This window comes from Rhinolophus sinicus, chromosome 2 (assembly GCF_057876585.1).
Source record: "Rhinolophus sinicus isolate RSI-liver-muscle chromosome 2, RSI-T2T, whole genome shotgun sequence".
Classification (NCBI taxonomy): Eukaryota; Metazoa; Chordata; class Mammalia; order Chiroptera; family Rhinolophidae; genus Rhinolophus; species Rhinolophus sinicus.
The window spans coordinates 114,581,863-114,597,287 of NC_142502.1; the positions used below are offsets into that span (position 1 = coordinate 114,581,863).

Consider the following 15,425-nt stretch of genomic DNA (forward strand, 5'->3'; position numbering starts at 1 on the left):
CTAGGCTGGTGCCAGCCACTGCCTCACCCTGATTCTTCAGTTAGGAGATGCATGCCTCTGTCTAAATGAAGCCCCTTTTATTTGGGGGTTCCTGCTTTGTGCAAGTAAGTGCAGTGCTTGATGGGCCCACCTACGTGCCACAGTTAAGCGGGCGGCTCCAGGCTGTTTCTTGAGCTCCAGCAAAGGCTGTGCAGCAGGTGCTTACAAGCAGCTGTGTGCCTGGGCCTGGTGACCAAGCACACTCAATGGCACGCTGTGTACCTAAGGCTAGTGGCAGGCCCCAATGCAGCATTCCAGGGTATCCTCGGGTTTGAGCAAAACCAGGCTTTCATTGGCAAAGATCTGCCTACTGGACTCTCATGGAGAGGGAATGCCTGGCTGTAGGACACAGGTGGCCCTGAGACCTGGGATGCCAGCCAGCAAATTGTATTCACCTGGCCCCCAGGTCTACAGGAGCATGTGTGGCATCCCGTCGTCATGCACAGGTGTGCCATGTATGCTTGGGGGACACGTCTAGAAGGCTCAGGTGTGTAAGCAGGGCCTCAGCCCTCCCATGGTAACAGCCATATTGCTACCTTCCCCTTGGCCCACACCTGTGGCCCACTGGCGAGTCCCTGAGATGCTTGAGGAGGAAAGCCTTTGTGTGTAATTTATAGACAGAGCTGCCAGAAATGTTAGAAGCACATCTAAGTAGATATGACAGACCACTCAGGTGGAAGGACGTGGAGAAGAGACATTGTCCATGTGGGCTGTCATGCGGGGTGTCATACGGGGTGTCATGTGGGGTCTCTGGTCCCGCCCCTCACATAAGAACGCAGGACATGGTGAGGCCAAAAAGGAACACCCACGGAGCCATAGATAGGGGAGTCACACCACTATAGTCTCACTGGCGGCTGGGTTGGAGACACAGGAAGCAGGAGCCACACTATCCGCAACCCGCCATCCACTTGTCTCTGCCAACCAACCTCACTTGCTAACTGCAATCTGCCGCTCTGCAATCCTCAATCCACACTCCGCCACGCCACGCCACGCCACGCCAGGATGCCACACCACCACGCCACACCTTGCTAGCTTAGCCACAGCAGTTATATCAGTGGTTAATGGCTAACCAGTAACAGCCAATGGCCAGCTAGTCACAGCTGATGACCATCTACTACCTGAGCCAGCACCTTTCTATGTGAGGCCAAGAGCCTGGAAACTGCTTTCTGGGGCTCTGTTCCCACATGGCACACTTACATCTGCTTGCCCACCTGGCCTGGCAGGAGAGATGACCTGGGGTACAGATTTCCATTGTCCTGGACCATTCGTTCAGGGGTCAGGGCAGCAGACAGAAGAAGGCTGGAGGCCTGGCCACTCGGAAGCGTGGGAACATCAGAGCCTTTGTGACGCTCTCCAAAGGGCACCTGTCCACTGAGTGGACAGGACAGCCTGTGTGCACACGCCAGGTAGCCTGTACTGGCTGCTAGGGGCACTGAAGCTACCTATGGGTTCCAGAAGAGAACCTACCCTTGCTGAACTGACCGGGCCGCAGCTGTTGTCAAGTGCCCAGCCAGCCAGCAGGTGGCAGGTCAGCTACACTGTATCCCTTCCATCTGACAGGGACCATTTGTCCTCTCTGGGCTTGACACTCACTCTGCACGTGGACCTTCCTTGCTGCCTGCCCTGCTGCTACCAACGTCACCACCCATCACAGTGTCCACACATCACTGTCACTCACCAAAGGACTCATTATACAACAGGGAAGTGTGGCCAAAGGCCAGCACTTGCAAGACCCCCTGGACTCACCATGTCCCGGTGCCAGCAGCCCTTGGCCTTATAGAGCAGGGAGGGCGGAGTGTCCCCTGCCAGCTGGTTCCAGCACCAGCCGGGAGATTCCGGTGCTGTCCCGTGGGAGGTGGACGCTGTTCTCCTCCGGCCAGAATAGCGGGTCCAGGGCCCAAGGGCAGTGGTGGTGGTAATGGGCTCCACATTACAGGTTTTAGATCCCAAAGAAGGATGCTTTCCCAGAGGGGAGAGGCCTCTGGGTCACTGAGGATGGCCCATCGTTGAGGATGGATGCACTTCTCAGCCAAGGTTGGGCACTCCGCCTGGGTGGGGTGGGGAAGTGCCCCTTGCCCTGTGCTCCCCTTTTCCTGGGCACAACCATCCTAGAGGCCACTACTGCTGACCTCCTCCCAACTCCATGTTGGGGCCTTCACAGCCCAGAAGTGATGCCAGGACACAACGGCAGCTGGTCCCGCCCTGGCCCTTGCGACTCCCTGAGTGCCACCCAGCCTTGGCTGAAGTGACCTGAGCTTGGGGACACCATGCAGTTTCCTGGGCCTTGGCTTCAGCTCCAGCCGGTCCAGAAATCTGCCTCTCTGTCCAGCTTCTATGAATGGAAAATCCCCTGACAACAAGGGTGCAGTGTTTCGGCCGCCTGCCACCTACCCCAAGTACCCGCTGCCCAGGCCACTGAGCTGGGCATGACTGAGCCGAACTGAATGGCACCCATTGTTCCCCAGGCCCAGAGCCCATAGAAGCTCCTGAGGGAGCAGGGGCACCTCATCTGCACACAGTTTAGCATTTCACATAGGCGCAACCCTCCATGTGACCAGCAATGCCATCCTTAAGGGACGTACACGGGACATGTTGCATGGAGGAGACCAGTGTCTGTGAGGGTTGCTGCTGCCTGCACAAACCCTAGAGGCTCCACTCTCCTCAGCGCTCCCGAGAGAAAACACATGGGAGACACACATCAGGGTAGGTGCCCTCCTGGGAGCACATGGCAGAAGCTCCAGGTCAGAGCCCACTGGGCCCCTGACGCCGTGTGGCCCGCTGAGTCATGTGACCTTGCATCAACTCTTTAGTTAAACAGAGTGACCTGCACTGCCCATCTCTCACGGCTAAATAGGACCTGGGTCTCCTGTGCTCACAACCCTCGGGGCGCCTAGGGTGCCGCCTGGTAATCAACCCACCTAGGGGCTGGGCCACAGCCACTTGTAGCATCCTGGGGCTGCCCCGTTCTCCTGTCAGCACAGCTGCTGTGACAAGTGACAAGTCCTTCAGAGGCATCCTGACAGCTCAGCAGGAGCTGAATGTGAAAGGCCCTGCCCTCTATGAGCCCACTCTGAGCTGAAGGCAGGGCATGTGAGTGTGGTCCCCTTGGCCCCCCATTGTTGCGAGCTTCAACACAGCAAGCCTGCCCCCAGCTCGCCTTTCTCTGTGTCCACCCATATTCAGGTGTGCAAACAGCCCCAGTGAAGGGGCCGCACACCACACTTGGCCCCAGCCTGAAAGTCGAGAATTAAAGCCGGGCCCCAGCAGGAGAGGCCTGGGGTGGGGTGGGTGCTGGATGGAGCGGGTCAGGGAGGGGGACATGGAGACACTGAGGCCAGGCCGAGGCACTGCAAGATCTCCAGGAAGGAAAGGAGGGAGCCCTGATGACTGCAGGGGAATTTGGGCGTTGAGCGTGAGACAGCTGTGCCAGCCAGAGCGCCCGGCTCCCCTCCACTCTGCCTCCTCCCCGATGGGGAGCTCTTCTCGTCTTGCTGTGGAACCCTGAGTATTGGTGGAGCTTCCCGGCTAAGCTGTCTGCATGGACTTGTAGTGGCATCACGCTTCTGCCGCATGCAAAGCTATCCCCAGCCCAGAAGTGGGAGAGTGTGCAGATGCCACACAGGTGTTCACGTGCACTAGTGTGGAGGCTGCTGTGGGGACAGTAGCCCAGAGCAAACATCAGCTGAGGGTGACAGAGCAGCACAGACGGGCTGGGGCTCAGAGGAAGCAGAGGAGGGGCTGGAGTCAGGCTATGATCACCCTGAGTGGCATCTTGGGTAAAGGACAGGGGCCTGGCTGTCAGCCACTTCCCCTCACACGCAGGCTGGAGGTGGCTGCCAGCCTCTGTGCCAAATCCCCTCCTCACCCTAGCTTATCATGCATCGGGGACTGGGGCCACGATTGTACCCATTCTCCAGTCAAGGGGACTCAGGCCCCCTGGAAATCACACACAGAGTGTCTGACACAACAAACAAGACAGCTGTCAGGGCCATATTTGTACCTTTTCCTTAAAGTCAGACAGGCAGAGTCTCATGCACGCCTGTGTGTTTACCTGTGTGTTGCACAGATACCTGTGTGCGATATGTGTATGTGCATGGTGGGTGGGTGTGTACACGTGTGTGGGGGATGTACAGGTGTGTGTGGTAGGTGTGACAAGGGATGAGTGCGTGGTATGTGCACTTGTGAGAGGAGGTCACCTCTGCACCTCCTGCAGGGTAATAAGTGCAAACACCAAATATCTCTGACAGCCACCACTTCTGTCAGTGTCTCACAAACAACCAGAAAGCAGGTGGAGTGAAAAGCTAACACCAGCCTTGGGTGCACTGGGTAGGGCCAACCCCCTCCCCCCAGGCCCCTGCACACATTGTCACCGTTCTTCACATGTGTCCTGCAGGTGGACACCAGCCCATTTTACAGAGGACTCAGAAAGGGTGAGTTCCAGCCTCAGGTTACCCAGCAGGTGAGGTGGGCACAGCGAGCCCAGCCTGTCAGGCTCTGAAGCTGGGCTCTACCCTCTCAGCTATTCATGGGGAGCCCCCAGCATGGCCCCAGTCCTCTGTCCCCACCCTCGTTGAGCTCAGTGCCCTGCGTGGATGAATGAGGACAGGTGTGAATGGATGAAAACATATCTCCCGATGGAGGCAGAGATGGTGTGGCCTGGGCTGGGGTCCCAGTGTGGTCTCTGAGACCCCAGATCGGACAGAGCTCAGAACAGATCCCCCACCCTGCCCTCAGCCTGCCCGCCCCAGCCCCTACCTGAGCCCTGTGGGGCAGCGCTGGACAGGATCCACTTGACCAGGCAGCACCGCATCAGGGCCTGGCGGGTGAGCCGCGGCCTCTGCCACTTGATGCCCTGCTTCTTGCTTAGCGGCACGTGCCTGAGGAGGCTGCCGTCCGACACCTTCATCGCCTCCTACAGCAGGAACAGGGAGAGCAGCCTGAGCCCTTGCTCATAGAGGGGACCTGCAGATTGTCCCAGTCCCCAGGCCCTCCCGGGCAAGGCCATCCTTAACTCTGCGCAGGGCCTTGCCTTCCAGAGCTGCATGTCAGGAGCTCCCAGTCCTGGCTGGAGAATTCCAGGGCCCTGCTGCCCCTGACACAGGTCATCTCCTGCCCAGCACAATTCTCTCTCTCCAAGAGCCCCCAGTCTGCTTTACAAGGGACACCTTGCTGGCAGACAACATCCACAGGAAAAGCCGCCCAAGGACTCAAGACAGAGGAGTGAGGGGGGATGGTCAAGGCCACCCGTGCCACCCACACATGCTCCCTTCCAGCCACACCAACCTGCCCTGTGAGCACACCACTCTTTCCCACACATCTGTGCTCTTTGCCCGGCAAAAAGCCTCCCTTGTGTAGCCTGGTGAGCCCTACGCGTACTTTAAGACCCAGCTACAAGCCACCTCTCCCATGCAGCCTCCCGGCTTCTTGGCTGAGGCAGTTGGGTCTGCCCTTGTCCACAGCAGCATGGGCTGAGCAGTGGGATGCCTGGCTGAGGGCAGGGCCTGTGGGCTCCCCACTCTGTACCCTGGTCTGGCACACGATGGGGCCCTTAGAAGGAGGGAGGTGAGGTCGAGACTTGCTCATCAAACTCCCACCCTGGAGGGTCCCTTAGAGATCATAACCCCTCCTCTGACTGAAGCCCAGAGAGGGCAGTGGATCTGCATATGTTCACACAGCAAAGCTGGGCTTCCCCATGTCATTCCCACACCTTCCATTTTTTTCCACCTGAGGCAAGGAGGGGCTGTGTGAGAGACCCACAGCCTTCCCAGGAGGGGCACATGATGGAACCCACTGTCCTGAGCTGTGCAATGATCTGAATGAACAGCTCAAACGACAGACTGGAGGACTCTTGGAAAAGGAGCCACAGGGGATTATTCAGAGACACTGGATATGAGCTCCAGTGGTGTGGATAGCCTGGTGACGGTCAGGGAGGAGGCTCGTAGTCAGCGAGATTTGTTTTTCTACAATATTTTGCGTCTCCCCGCATCCTGGCTCCCAAAGCATGTCTTCTGTGCCCACACTGGCAGTAGGGTGGCCCCTTGAGGGCAAGGCCCTGACCCAGGGAGGGGCGTGTGTAGCCAGCTACACCAGCCACAGTAGCCACTTGGGGCATCTGCAGAGTCTAGTTTGTGGCCTTGTGCCCTACTGTCCTGTTGGGGACAGCTGTGCTATAGGTGTGGCCTGGCTGACCAGGTCACTGCCACAGGCAGCCCCCAGGTTCACGCTATCCATGAGATCCTGCCCTGCGAGCAGGCTGGTGATGCTCTTCTAGGTGGGCAGGCTACATTTGCACAGCCCTAAAAAATGTTTGGTTGTCCAAAGCTGTGTAAGTGGGTGGCCTCTGCAGAGGCAAAGCTTCAACTGTAACCCCTGCCTCAGTCAGATTCTCAGACACAAGGAGTAGAGACTAACCCAGGCTGATTTTAATCAGAAAGGAAGGAGCCGTGGGCAGCCTGGACCAGTCCCAGCCTCCCCAGGGAGGACAGACAGCCAGGCAGACAGACCAGAGCAAAGAGTGGGTGCTGGACAGCCAGACCGCAGCCACGGTCACCCCACAAAACAGGCCTGCAAGCACTACTGGCAACACTGGGCCTGTTCCTGTACTGCCAGCCCAGGGCCCCAGGCCTGAGTCCCCACTGGCCTCATGGCCCTGATGTCCCTGGAACCTGGAGGCTGTGGCTGTCTCAGCTGAGTCGCTAACTCCAGGTTCAAGGTCAAGAGTAGAGGAGTCTCTTGTCCCACCCTAGGCCATACACCCCGTCTCTGGCTGCAAGGGGAACGGGGAAAGCAGTGTCTGGCTTGTTAGACCCTCTCATGTCCTCAGTGGGGCCTTTCCTGAACATGGGGACTAAGAAGCAGCCTATAACCATCCCTAAAATGGGGGATTTGTGCCAATGCCTCAGTGAGGGGAAGCTGGTCTGTTCACCCTGCCAGCTCCCACTGAACGGGACAACCCCATCAGCCTGTACACATTTGGGGCTGGGCACTCAGCCTCCTGGTCAGTTTTTGGTGAAGCAGCCGCCTAGACAGGGTGATGTCCAAACCCCTTATTCTGATCTTCAGGGCATCTGCCAACCTGGTGCTAAGTACCCCTCTTGTAATCATCACCCCCCAGGCCAGCTCCTAGCACACACCCTCCTCAGTAACACCCCTCACATTCTTCCCCTCCTCCAAGGCTTACCTCAGCAATGAGGTGGGGGTGGGCACATGCCACCCCAATGGGGCAGAAAGAGGGGGCAGGGAGGCAGGGATGCTGAGGGAACCCCCTACACACACATATACACACGCACGCACGTTCATATGCACGTACACACAGCTCCTGCCCTGCTGTCAGCCAGGGACCTTCTCCATTATTAACAATCTTATTCAGGAGATAAATGGCCTCAATGAATAGTCTTTATTTAGGTCCAGGGTGAAGTGTGGAAAAAGGGCAGGAGGGAGACAGGCAGCTCGTGCTTCATAGTTGCATGAATTCTTTGCTGTGGGCTCGGCATCTGAGTTAGTGGAGACCATCAGAAGGAGAAACTGAGGGGGGCCTCAGAGACTCAGCAGGACCCCATCCATCTCAGGACAGTGCTGGCGCTGGTTGGCAGGGGGCCCTGGCGAGGCCCTCGGCTGGTCATGCATACCTGCAGCCCCTGCAGCCTGGGCCTGGGCTGATGGGAGACCCAGGTGGTGACCCTGGGGACAGTCCTCCTGGGAAGGCTGAGGGCCCCAGGGCCTGGCTGACAGCTCCCTCCCATGCTATCCTGGGCCTCAGTGTCAGCTCATCACGACAGCCCCAGAGGTCAGCAACACCAACCCCGTTTTAAGATGAGGAAATGTCCCTGAGAGGACTTTCATGCCAGGCCACACCGGGCTCAGTTTCTTTGTTCCACAGTTCGGGCATTCTTGGCCACAGGCTGCATGGCTGGAGAGGCCTGGGAAGCTGGGGCAGGGTTCCTTAGCCCCCAACCATGTCACAGTCCCTGTTTATGAATGCCCTGCTGAGGCCCGCTGAGCAAGCCCTCTGGGAAGTGATGGGGGGTCCTTACTGGGAGGAGGGCAGGGCCACAACACCACCAAGAGGGGCTGAGTCCAGTGGACTGGGCTCCTCAGACGGGGGAGGGCAGGAGGAAGGGGAGTGACTGCTTCCCGACCTCATGAATATTTGACACTTGTCTGTCTGAGAGAGGGTCTGACTGACGATGTCAGGGACTGTTAATAGACAATCTGGCTCCCTCCCCTGAATGGGAAGGCTCTCGGGCACCAAAGGGAGGGGATCCTTCCATCCTCACCTCATGGGCTTTGTGCTAGGAGGAGAGCTGGGCCAGTCAGGAGACCCCACACAAACTAAATCCCCTCCCAGAGGCTCCCCGCCGCCTTTGAGATAAAACCCCAGTGTCCTGGTCATCTGCAAAGCCCCACTCCAACCAAGCCCTGCCTGACCGTGTTGGCCTCACCGTGTCTGCCGCCCCCACATCACTCTGCTCTTCACCTGCTCAACACAACCTGCTGCCCTCCATGGCACATTCTCTCACACACCTGCACACTTCCCCTCACACACCTGCACACTTCCCCTCACACACCTGCACACTTCCCCTCACACACCTGCACACTTCCCCCACACACCTGTACACTTCCCCCCTCCACCTGCACACTTCCCCCCACACACCTGCACACTTCCCCCCTCCACCTGCACACTTCCCTCCTCCACCTGCACACTTCCCCCACACACACCTGCACACTTCCCCCCTCCACCTGCACACTTCTGCACACACACCTGTACACTTCCTCCTCCACTTGCACACTTCCCCCCAGGATGTTCGAGGCTGACCCTTTCTCCCTTCAGGCCTCTTTCAGGTCAAGTACTGGCAGATTCCTGGCCCCTTTATCCTGGTTGCCCTCCTTCATGCATGCTCCATCTCAGCACCTGTGTTTATCCTGTGTGTTTGTTTTCTGATGCATTTTTCGTCTGTTCCCCCCCCTGCCCCTCGTCAGCTCTGAGAACTGGGTTGGCCTGTTGTGTGAACGCTCTTCCCCGTCCAGCACCCAGCACCCAGGAGGCCCTCACCGCCAACACCCAGCAGTGAAAGAACAAAGCATCCATGAGAAGGTAACATAGCCATGCACAGACATTGCCCCCGAGGAGGATGTACAGGTGTCCAGGAAGCACCTGAGAAGATGCTCAACACCATTAGTCATCAGAGATGTAGACAAAAACTCTCATGAGATGTGGCTCGTGCCTATCAGAATGTCTAAAATGAGAAATAGTGACAGTACCAAATGCTGGCCCTGATGAGAGAAATGCCTCCCTTTGACATTGTGGATGGGAATAGGAAATGCTTTAGACATTCTGGAAAACAGTGGGCAGCTTCTTTAAAAAAACAAACATGCAACTGCCATCCCACTCAAAAATTGTACCCTTGAGCATTCATCCCAACAAACAAAACCTGGACATGAATGGTCACAGCAGCTATTTCCAAAAGCCCCACACTGGAAACATCCCAGGTGGCCTTAAACAAACTAGTCCATCCACACCGTGGAATATTATGCAGCCATCAAAAGGAACAGACTGTTCATACACACAACAAACTGGGAAATTATACTGAATGAAAGAAGCCAATCTCAGAGGGTTGCGTATTGTAGGATTCTATTTGTATTACACTTTGGAATGACAAAATTTTGGAGATGAAGCAAATTAGTAGGCCAGGACTTAATAACGCGGGGAGAGGAGGGAGGAAGGGAGGATGGTTACACAGGGACAGCACCCGGGCTCCTTGTGATGACAGAACTGTGCTGTACTGTGGCTGTGGTGGTAGCAACACAAAGCTACATATGTGATAAAATCGCATAGCGCTAAACACACACACGTGCACACAAGCACGTGTAAAACTATGAAGGTCGGAATGTGAATGGTAGACTGCATCACTGTCGATATACCACAGTGACCTTGTACTGCAGTTTTGCAAGATGCCACGGGAAGGGCAAGTGGGATCTCTGTGTTATTTCTTACAATGGCATATGGATCTACAATTATCTCAATAAAGTTTTAATTCAGAAAAACTCTTACACAAGAACATTTAAAAATACACAAAGCCCTCAATAAACATTCACAAGTGACCTGGTTCAAGCCCCCCGATATTCCCCATAATAAACTTGAGCATTTCTGTTTTCCCACTCCTGCTGGAGGCCAGCATCATTGTAACAGAGGAAAAAGCTGTCTGTCCTCCATGGGGATGGCCAGGGTTGGGTGACAGAGACCAATGAAGCCAGAAGATCTGGGCCCTGAGGTCACGCCGAGTCCCCAGTGGCACGTTCCCAGTGGGGTAGGGGGTCTTGGGACCTGCAGCCTCCTCTGAGGCCCACAAGCTTCCCCCAGGACAGATGCTGCAGCCGGTAGGGCCATGCTTTGACACACCCCAGAGCTTAGACAGCTCCTGCCCTGCAAAGGGATGCACCTACTATGTGCCAGGCACAGAGTTAGGTGTTTGGAAAGGCTGCCTGATTTCATGCTCTTGCCAACCTTTTGAGGTCCCTTAGACCTGCCTCCAAATCATCCAACTGAAGCCCAGACTCTGTACTAGGTTCTTTCTCACACCCTCTTACCAAGCTTCCCCCACAATGCTGTGTGTTCTCACTCACTCAAGGTCAATGAGAAGTCAGCCCAACTTGCTCAACTTCAGCTGTGTCCTGGTGGGTTTGGCTGGAGGTCATTGGCTCCAGGAAGTGGGGTCATGCCACTGGGCACCCAGGAGCTGCCCCGTCCTGGTATTGGAGGTGACTTAGCACACCTCTAATGCCCAAAGACCCACCTTCTTTTACAAAGATGGGATATGCCCTCAGCAGGCAACGTGGGCCAGGGGGGTGGCAGGTGGAGAGACAGGAATTTTTAACGTGGTTGTTTTGCTTTCGTGGCATTCTTATGGTTATGACTGAGGAAAGAGTGAACAAATAAAATGGAGTCAGTATAGTCAAGCTGCTAAATTACTAAAATCCAGTAAACTGGGGCATGAGGAAACAATTCTATGATTAAGTAGCCTGGGAACTTGAATTTTTGAACTTTCCAGCTATAAATATAAATCCTATAGATGACCCTCTTATCACCCCCAAAGGACTTAGGAATGAATGTTCACATGTCCAGACACCTGACATGCATCAGCCAGACTGCCAGACACCTGGGAGATTATCATCTCGGACCAATCCAGAAGCTACAAATGCAGGACGGATTCTTCTCAAGAATGAACTTTTTTCTCTAAGAACTCTTAACTTTTCTTTCTCCTTCGGAATGCTCTGGGCATTGCATAAGTGTTTCTGGTTTGCAAACCCTAAGACCTTTGAGTAAATCTTCATCATTTATTTCTAGACAAAGCCTGATTCATTTCCTCTCGGTTGACACCTTCTACTTCAGCAAATACTACCAGCTCTACATTTACAATAATGATTTAAAGATTCTCTTTTAAGTAAACCCAATAAAGTTTAAAATGTGAGTTAATTTAAAGAAAAAGATCAAGAAACAATAGCACAGATAAAGCAGATAAGGCAAAAATCAGTGACTGCAGAGTACAAACAGCTAGGAAGCTTGGAGGCCGAGGAGCCCGCTCAACTCAGCTGGGCTGAGCCCTTGTGTCTGAACTGTCCTGTACAGCAGCCACTCCTTGAAATGTGGCTATTAAGCCCTTGAAATGTGGCTAGTCACACTGAGATGAGCTGTCAGTGGAAATACACACTGGATTTCAAATCCTTACTTACTAGAACATAAAATAGCTCAAGGACAATTTTTTACATCGATTACATATTGAAATGATATTTACAGTGGGTTGACTAAAATAGTTGATTTAAAACAAACAAACAAACAAACACAAACAAACAAACAAACAAACAAACTTTCTTTAACATGCCTACCCGAACATTTAAAATGGCCCCTGTGTGAGATTTCTGGTCAAGATGGCAGAGTAGGTAAATGCTGTGCTTACGTTCTTTCACAATCACATCAAAATTACAACTAAACTGCAGAACAACCATCATTGAGAATCACGTGAAGTCTAGCAGAAACAACTACAGACATGCAGAAAAAGTCGCCTTGAGACTGGTAGGAGGGGCAGAGACTCAGAACAGGCTGGTCCCACACCCGTGTGTGACCATTAAAAACTGGGAGGAATATCTCAGCTGCAGAGGTCCTCCCCTGAGGAGCAAGTGGTCCAGCCCCTCACCAAACTCCCCAGCCCAGGATTCCAGGGCCGGTGAGAGAAGTCCCCACAATATCTGGCTAGGAAAACCAGTGGGGACAGAGGGTGGCTGGAGTGCCAGGTGCTCCTCTTAAAGAGTTGTGCATGGACTGACTCACTGTCAGACCCACTCTGAGCTCCAGCACTGGGGCAGCAGATGGTAAGGCACCAGGAATATACAGGAGGAACTGAGCTGTCTGGCTTCAGAGTGAGGGCTGGAGAGGCATCTTTTTCCTAGACAGAGGAGCTGGCAGAAACCACTGTTTCTTTGTTGAGCCCTCCCTTTCCTTGCATGCAGACACATGCAGATGCCATATCTGAGTCTCCACCAAACTGGCTATCACCTTTGTCTGCCCCACCCTAGTGATTCTGAGACCCCCCCGCCCAACTTTCAGGCACACCCAAGCCACTTCCAGTGTCTTTTCTGTACAAATGGCCTCCCTTGGCTCATGCTGCACTTTCCTAAAATCTCCCAAAGGTTCACAAAACCCAAACAAGCAGCATCTGGTTTTGGCATGTCCTGTACTTCTGGCTGAGCAACCCCAAGCTCGGCTCTAGTGACAGCCAGTCTCGGTTCGCAGATTAGCCTCTCGGGCACCTCTAAGCCCAGTGCAGGTGGCAGCCATCTGCGAATTGCTTTGTGGTTCATACCAGGTAGCCCCGGGCAGAGCACAGACTGCAGTTAAAGTTGGCCTGCAGCAGGTTCCCTCCCAGAAGGCCCCAGAATTAGCACATCTGGTGGCCAGCTTCAGACCAAGCTGGAGCATCACCCAGCTGCTTCAAAGGAGACACAACCAAAGGGCAGACTGTGCAGGCACCGGAGTCCCACTAAAGTGAACCCTGCTCTGTAGGCTCAGCCCCATCACAACAACTCCTCTACTGTAGTCATAGCCAGGCCTCACAACCAGTCAGCCTGAGGGTCAGTCCCTCCCATTGATGTGCAAACAGCAACTAAGGCTCAACTATAACAGCAGGGCACACACAACCCACACAGGGACACACCTGGAGCACCCAGCACTGGTGGCCAGGGAGAGTGTACCAGGGCCCCACAGTGCACCTACTACATAAGGCCATTCTACTAAAACTGGAAGGCATAGCAGCCCTATCTAATACACAGAAACAAACACAGGGAGGCAGCCAAAGAGGGGAGACAAAGGAACATGTCCCAAATAAAAGAACAGGACAAAGCTCCAGAAAAAGAGCTAAACAAATTGGAGACAAGCAATCTACCAGACACAGAGTTCCAAACACTGGTTATAAGGATGCTCAATGACCTCAGGGAGAACTTCAACAAAGAGTTAGGAAACATTAAAAAGAACCAGTCAGAAATGAAGAATACAATAACTGAAATGAAGAATACATTAGAGGGAATCAACAGTAGATTAGATGAAGCAGAGGTTTGAATCAGCAATTTGGAAGATAAGGTAACAGAAAACACCCAATCAGAACAGCAAAAAGGAAAAGTAATCAAAATAAATAATAAATAAATAAATAAATAAATAAATAAGAGGAGCATTTAAGGGGCCTCTGAGACAACATCAAGTGTGCCAATATTTGCATGATAGAGGTACCAGAAGGAGAAGAGAGAGAGCAAGGAATTGAAAACCTATTTGAAGAAATAATGATGGAAAACTTCCCTAACCTGGTGAAGGAAATAGACACACAAACCCAGGAAGCACAGAGAGTCCCAAATAAGATGAACACAAAGAGGCCCACACCAAGACACGTCATAATTAAAGTGTCATAGGTTAAGGACAAAGAGAGAATCTTAAAAGCAGCAAGAGAAAAGCAGTTTGTGACCTACAAGGGAGTTCCCATAAGACTGTCAGCTGATTTCTCAACAGAAACTTTGCAGGCCAGAAGAGATTGGCACGAAATAGTCAAAGTAATGAAAAGCAAGGACCTACAACCAAGATTATTCTACACAGCTAGGCTATTATTTAAAATCGAAGGACCAATAAAGAGCTTCCAAGACAAGAAAAAGCCAAAGGAGTTCACCAACACTAAGCCAGTATTACCTGAAATCTCAGAGGGACTTCTTTAAAAAGAAGAAAAAAAAAAAAAAAACAGATAAAAAATATGAGTAATAAAATAGCAATAATTATATATCTATCAACAATTACTTTAAGTGTAAATGGATTAAACTCTCCAATCAAAAGATAGAGTGGCTGAATGGATAAGAAAACAAGACCCTTACATGTGCCTACAAGAGACTCACTTCAGATCAAGAGGCACACATAGACTGAAAGTAAAGGGATGGGAAAAAGAGATTTCATGAAAATGGAAACAAAAAACAAAACAAACAAACAAAAAAAGTAGAGGTAGCGATATTTATACCAGACAGAATAGACTTTAAAACAAAGACTATCACAAGCAACAAAGAAAGACCCAGTAATCCCACTTATGGGTATTTATCTGAAGAAACCCACATGCTACTTCAAGGGGATGTGTACTTTCAAATGTTCGTTGCAGCATTTATTATAATAGCTGAATATAGAGCACCCTAAGTGCCCATCAATAGATGAATGGATAGGATAAAGAAGAGGTGGTACATATATACAATGGAATATTGCTTGACCATGAAAGGGAATGGGTTCTTACCTTCTACTGCAACATGGATGTACCTGGTGGGTGTTGTGCTGAGTGGAGTATGTCAGACAGAGAAGGATAGAGGCAATGAGGTTTCACTTGTGTATGAAATCTAAAGAACAAAATAAACAAACAAAACAGAAACAAACTCATGGATACAGAGAACATTTTGATGGTTGCCCAATGGGAGGGGGGTTGAGAGGGTAGGTGAAAAGGGGAAAGAGTTAAGAAGTACAAATTGGTTATTACACAGTAGTCATGGGGATGTAGGGTACAGCATAAGGAATATAGTCAATAATATTGTAATAACTGTATGGTGTTAGATGGGTACTAGATTTATCGGGGTGATAGATGGGGGGTTTGGAGGGTAGGGTGAAAATGGTGAAGGGATTAAGAAGTACAAATTGGTAGTTATGAAATAGTCAATGGGATGTAAATTAAAGCATAGGGAATATAGTCAATAATATGGTAATAACTATGTATAGTGCCAGGCGGGTACTAGACTAGTCAGGGGGATCACTTTTTAAATTATATAAATATCTAACCACTATGCTGTACACCTGAAGTTAATATAGAATAATATTGAATGTC

General features: G+C 52.3%; 1 protein-coding gene across 3 annotated transcripts in view; it reads right to left on the minus strand.

Annotated features, from left to right (window-relative positions):
- The window catches only part of KCNIP3 (potassium voltage-gated channel interacting protein 3), a 68,814-nt gene that overhangs the window by 47,307 nt on the left and 6,082 nt on the right, over positions 1-15,425 (minus strand). For 2 of the 3 annotated variants that reach the window (XM_074332519.2, XM_019725869.3), the window contains one exon: positions 4,795-4,951. In XM_074332519.2, the coding sequence (XP_074188620.2) occupies positions 4,795-4,951 (157 nt within the window). Of the gene's footprint in view, positions 1-4,794; positions 4,952-14,846; positions 14,947-15,425 lie in introns of all 3 variants that reach the window. The other variant, XM_019725868.3, reaches the window with a different exon arrangement.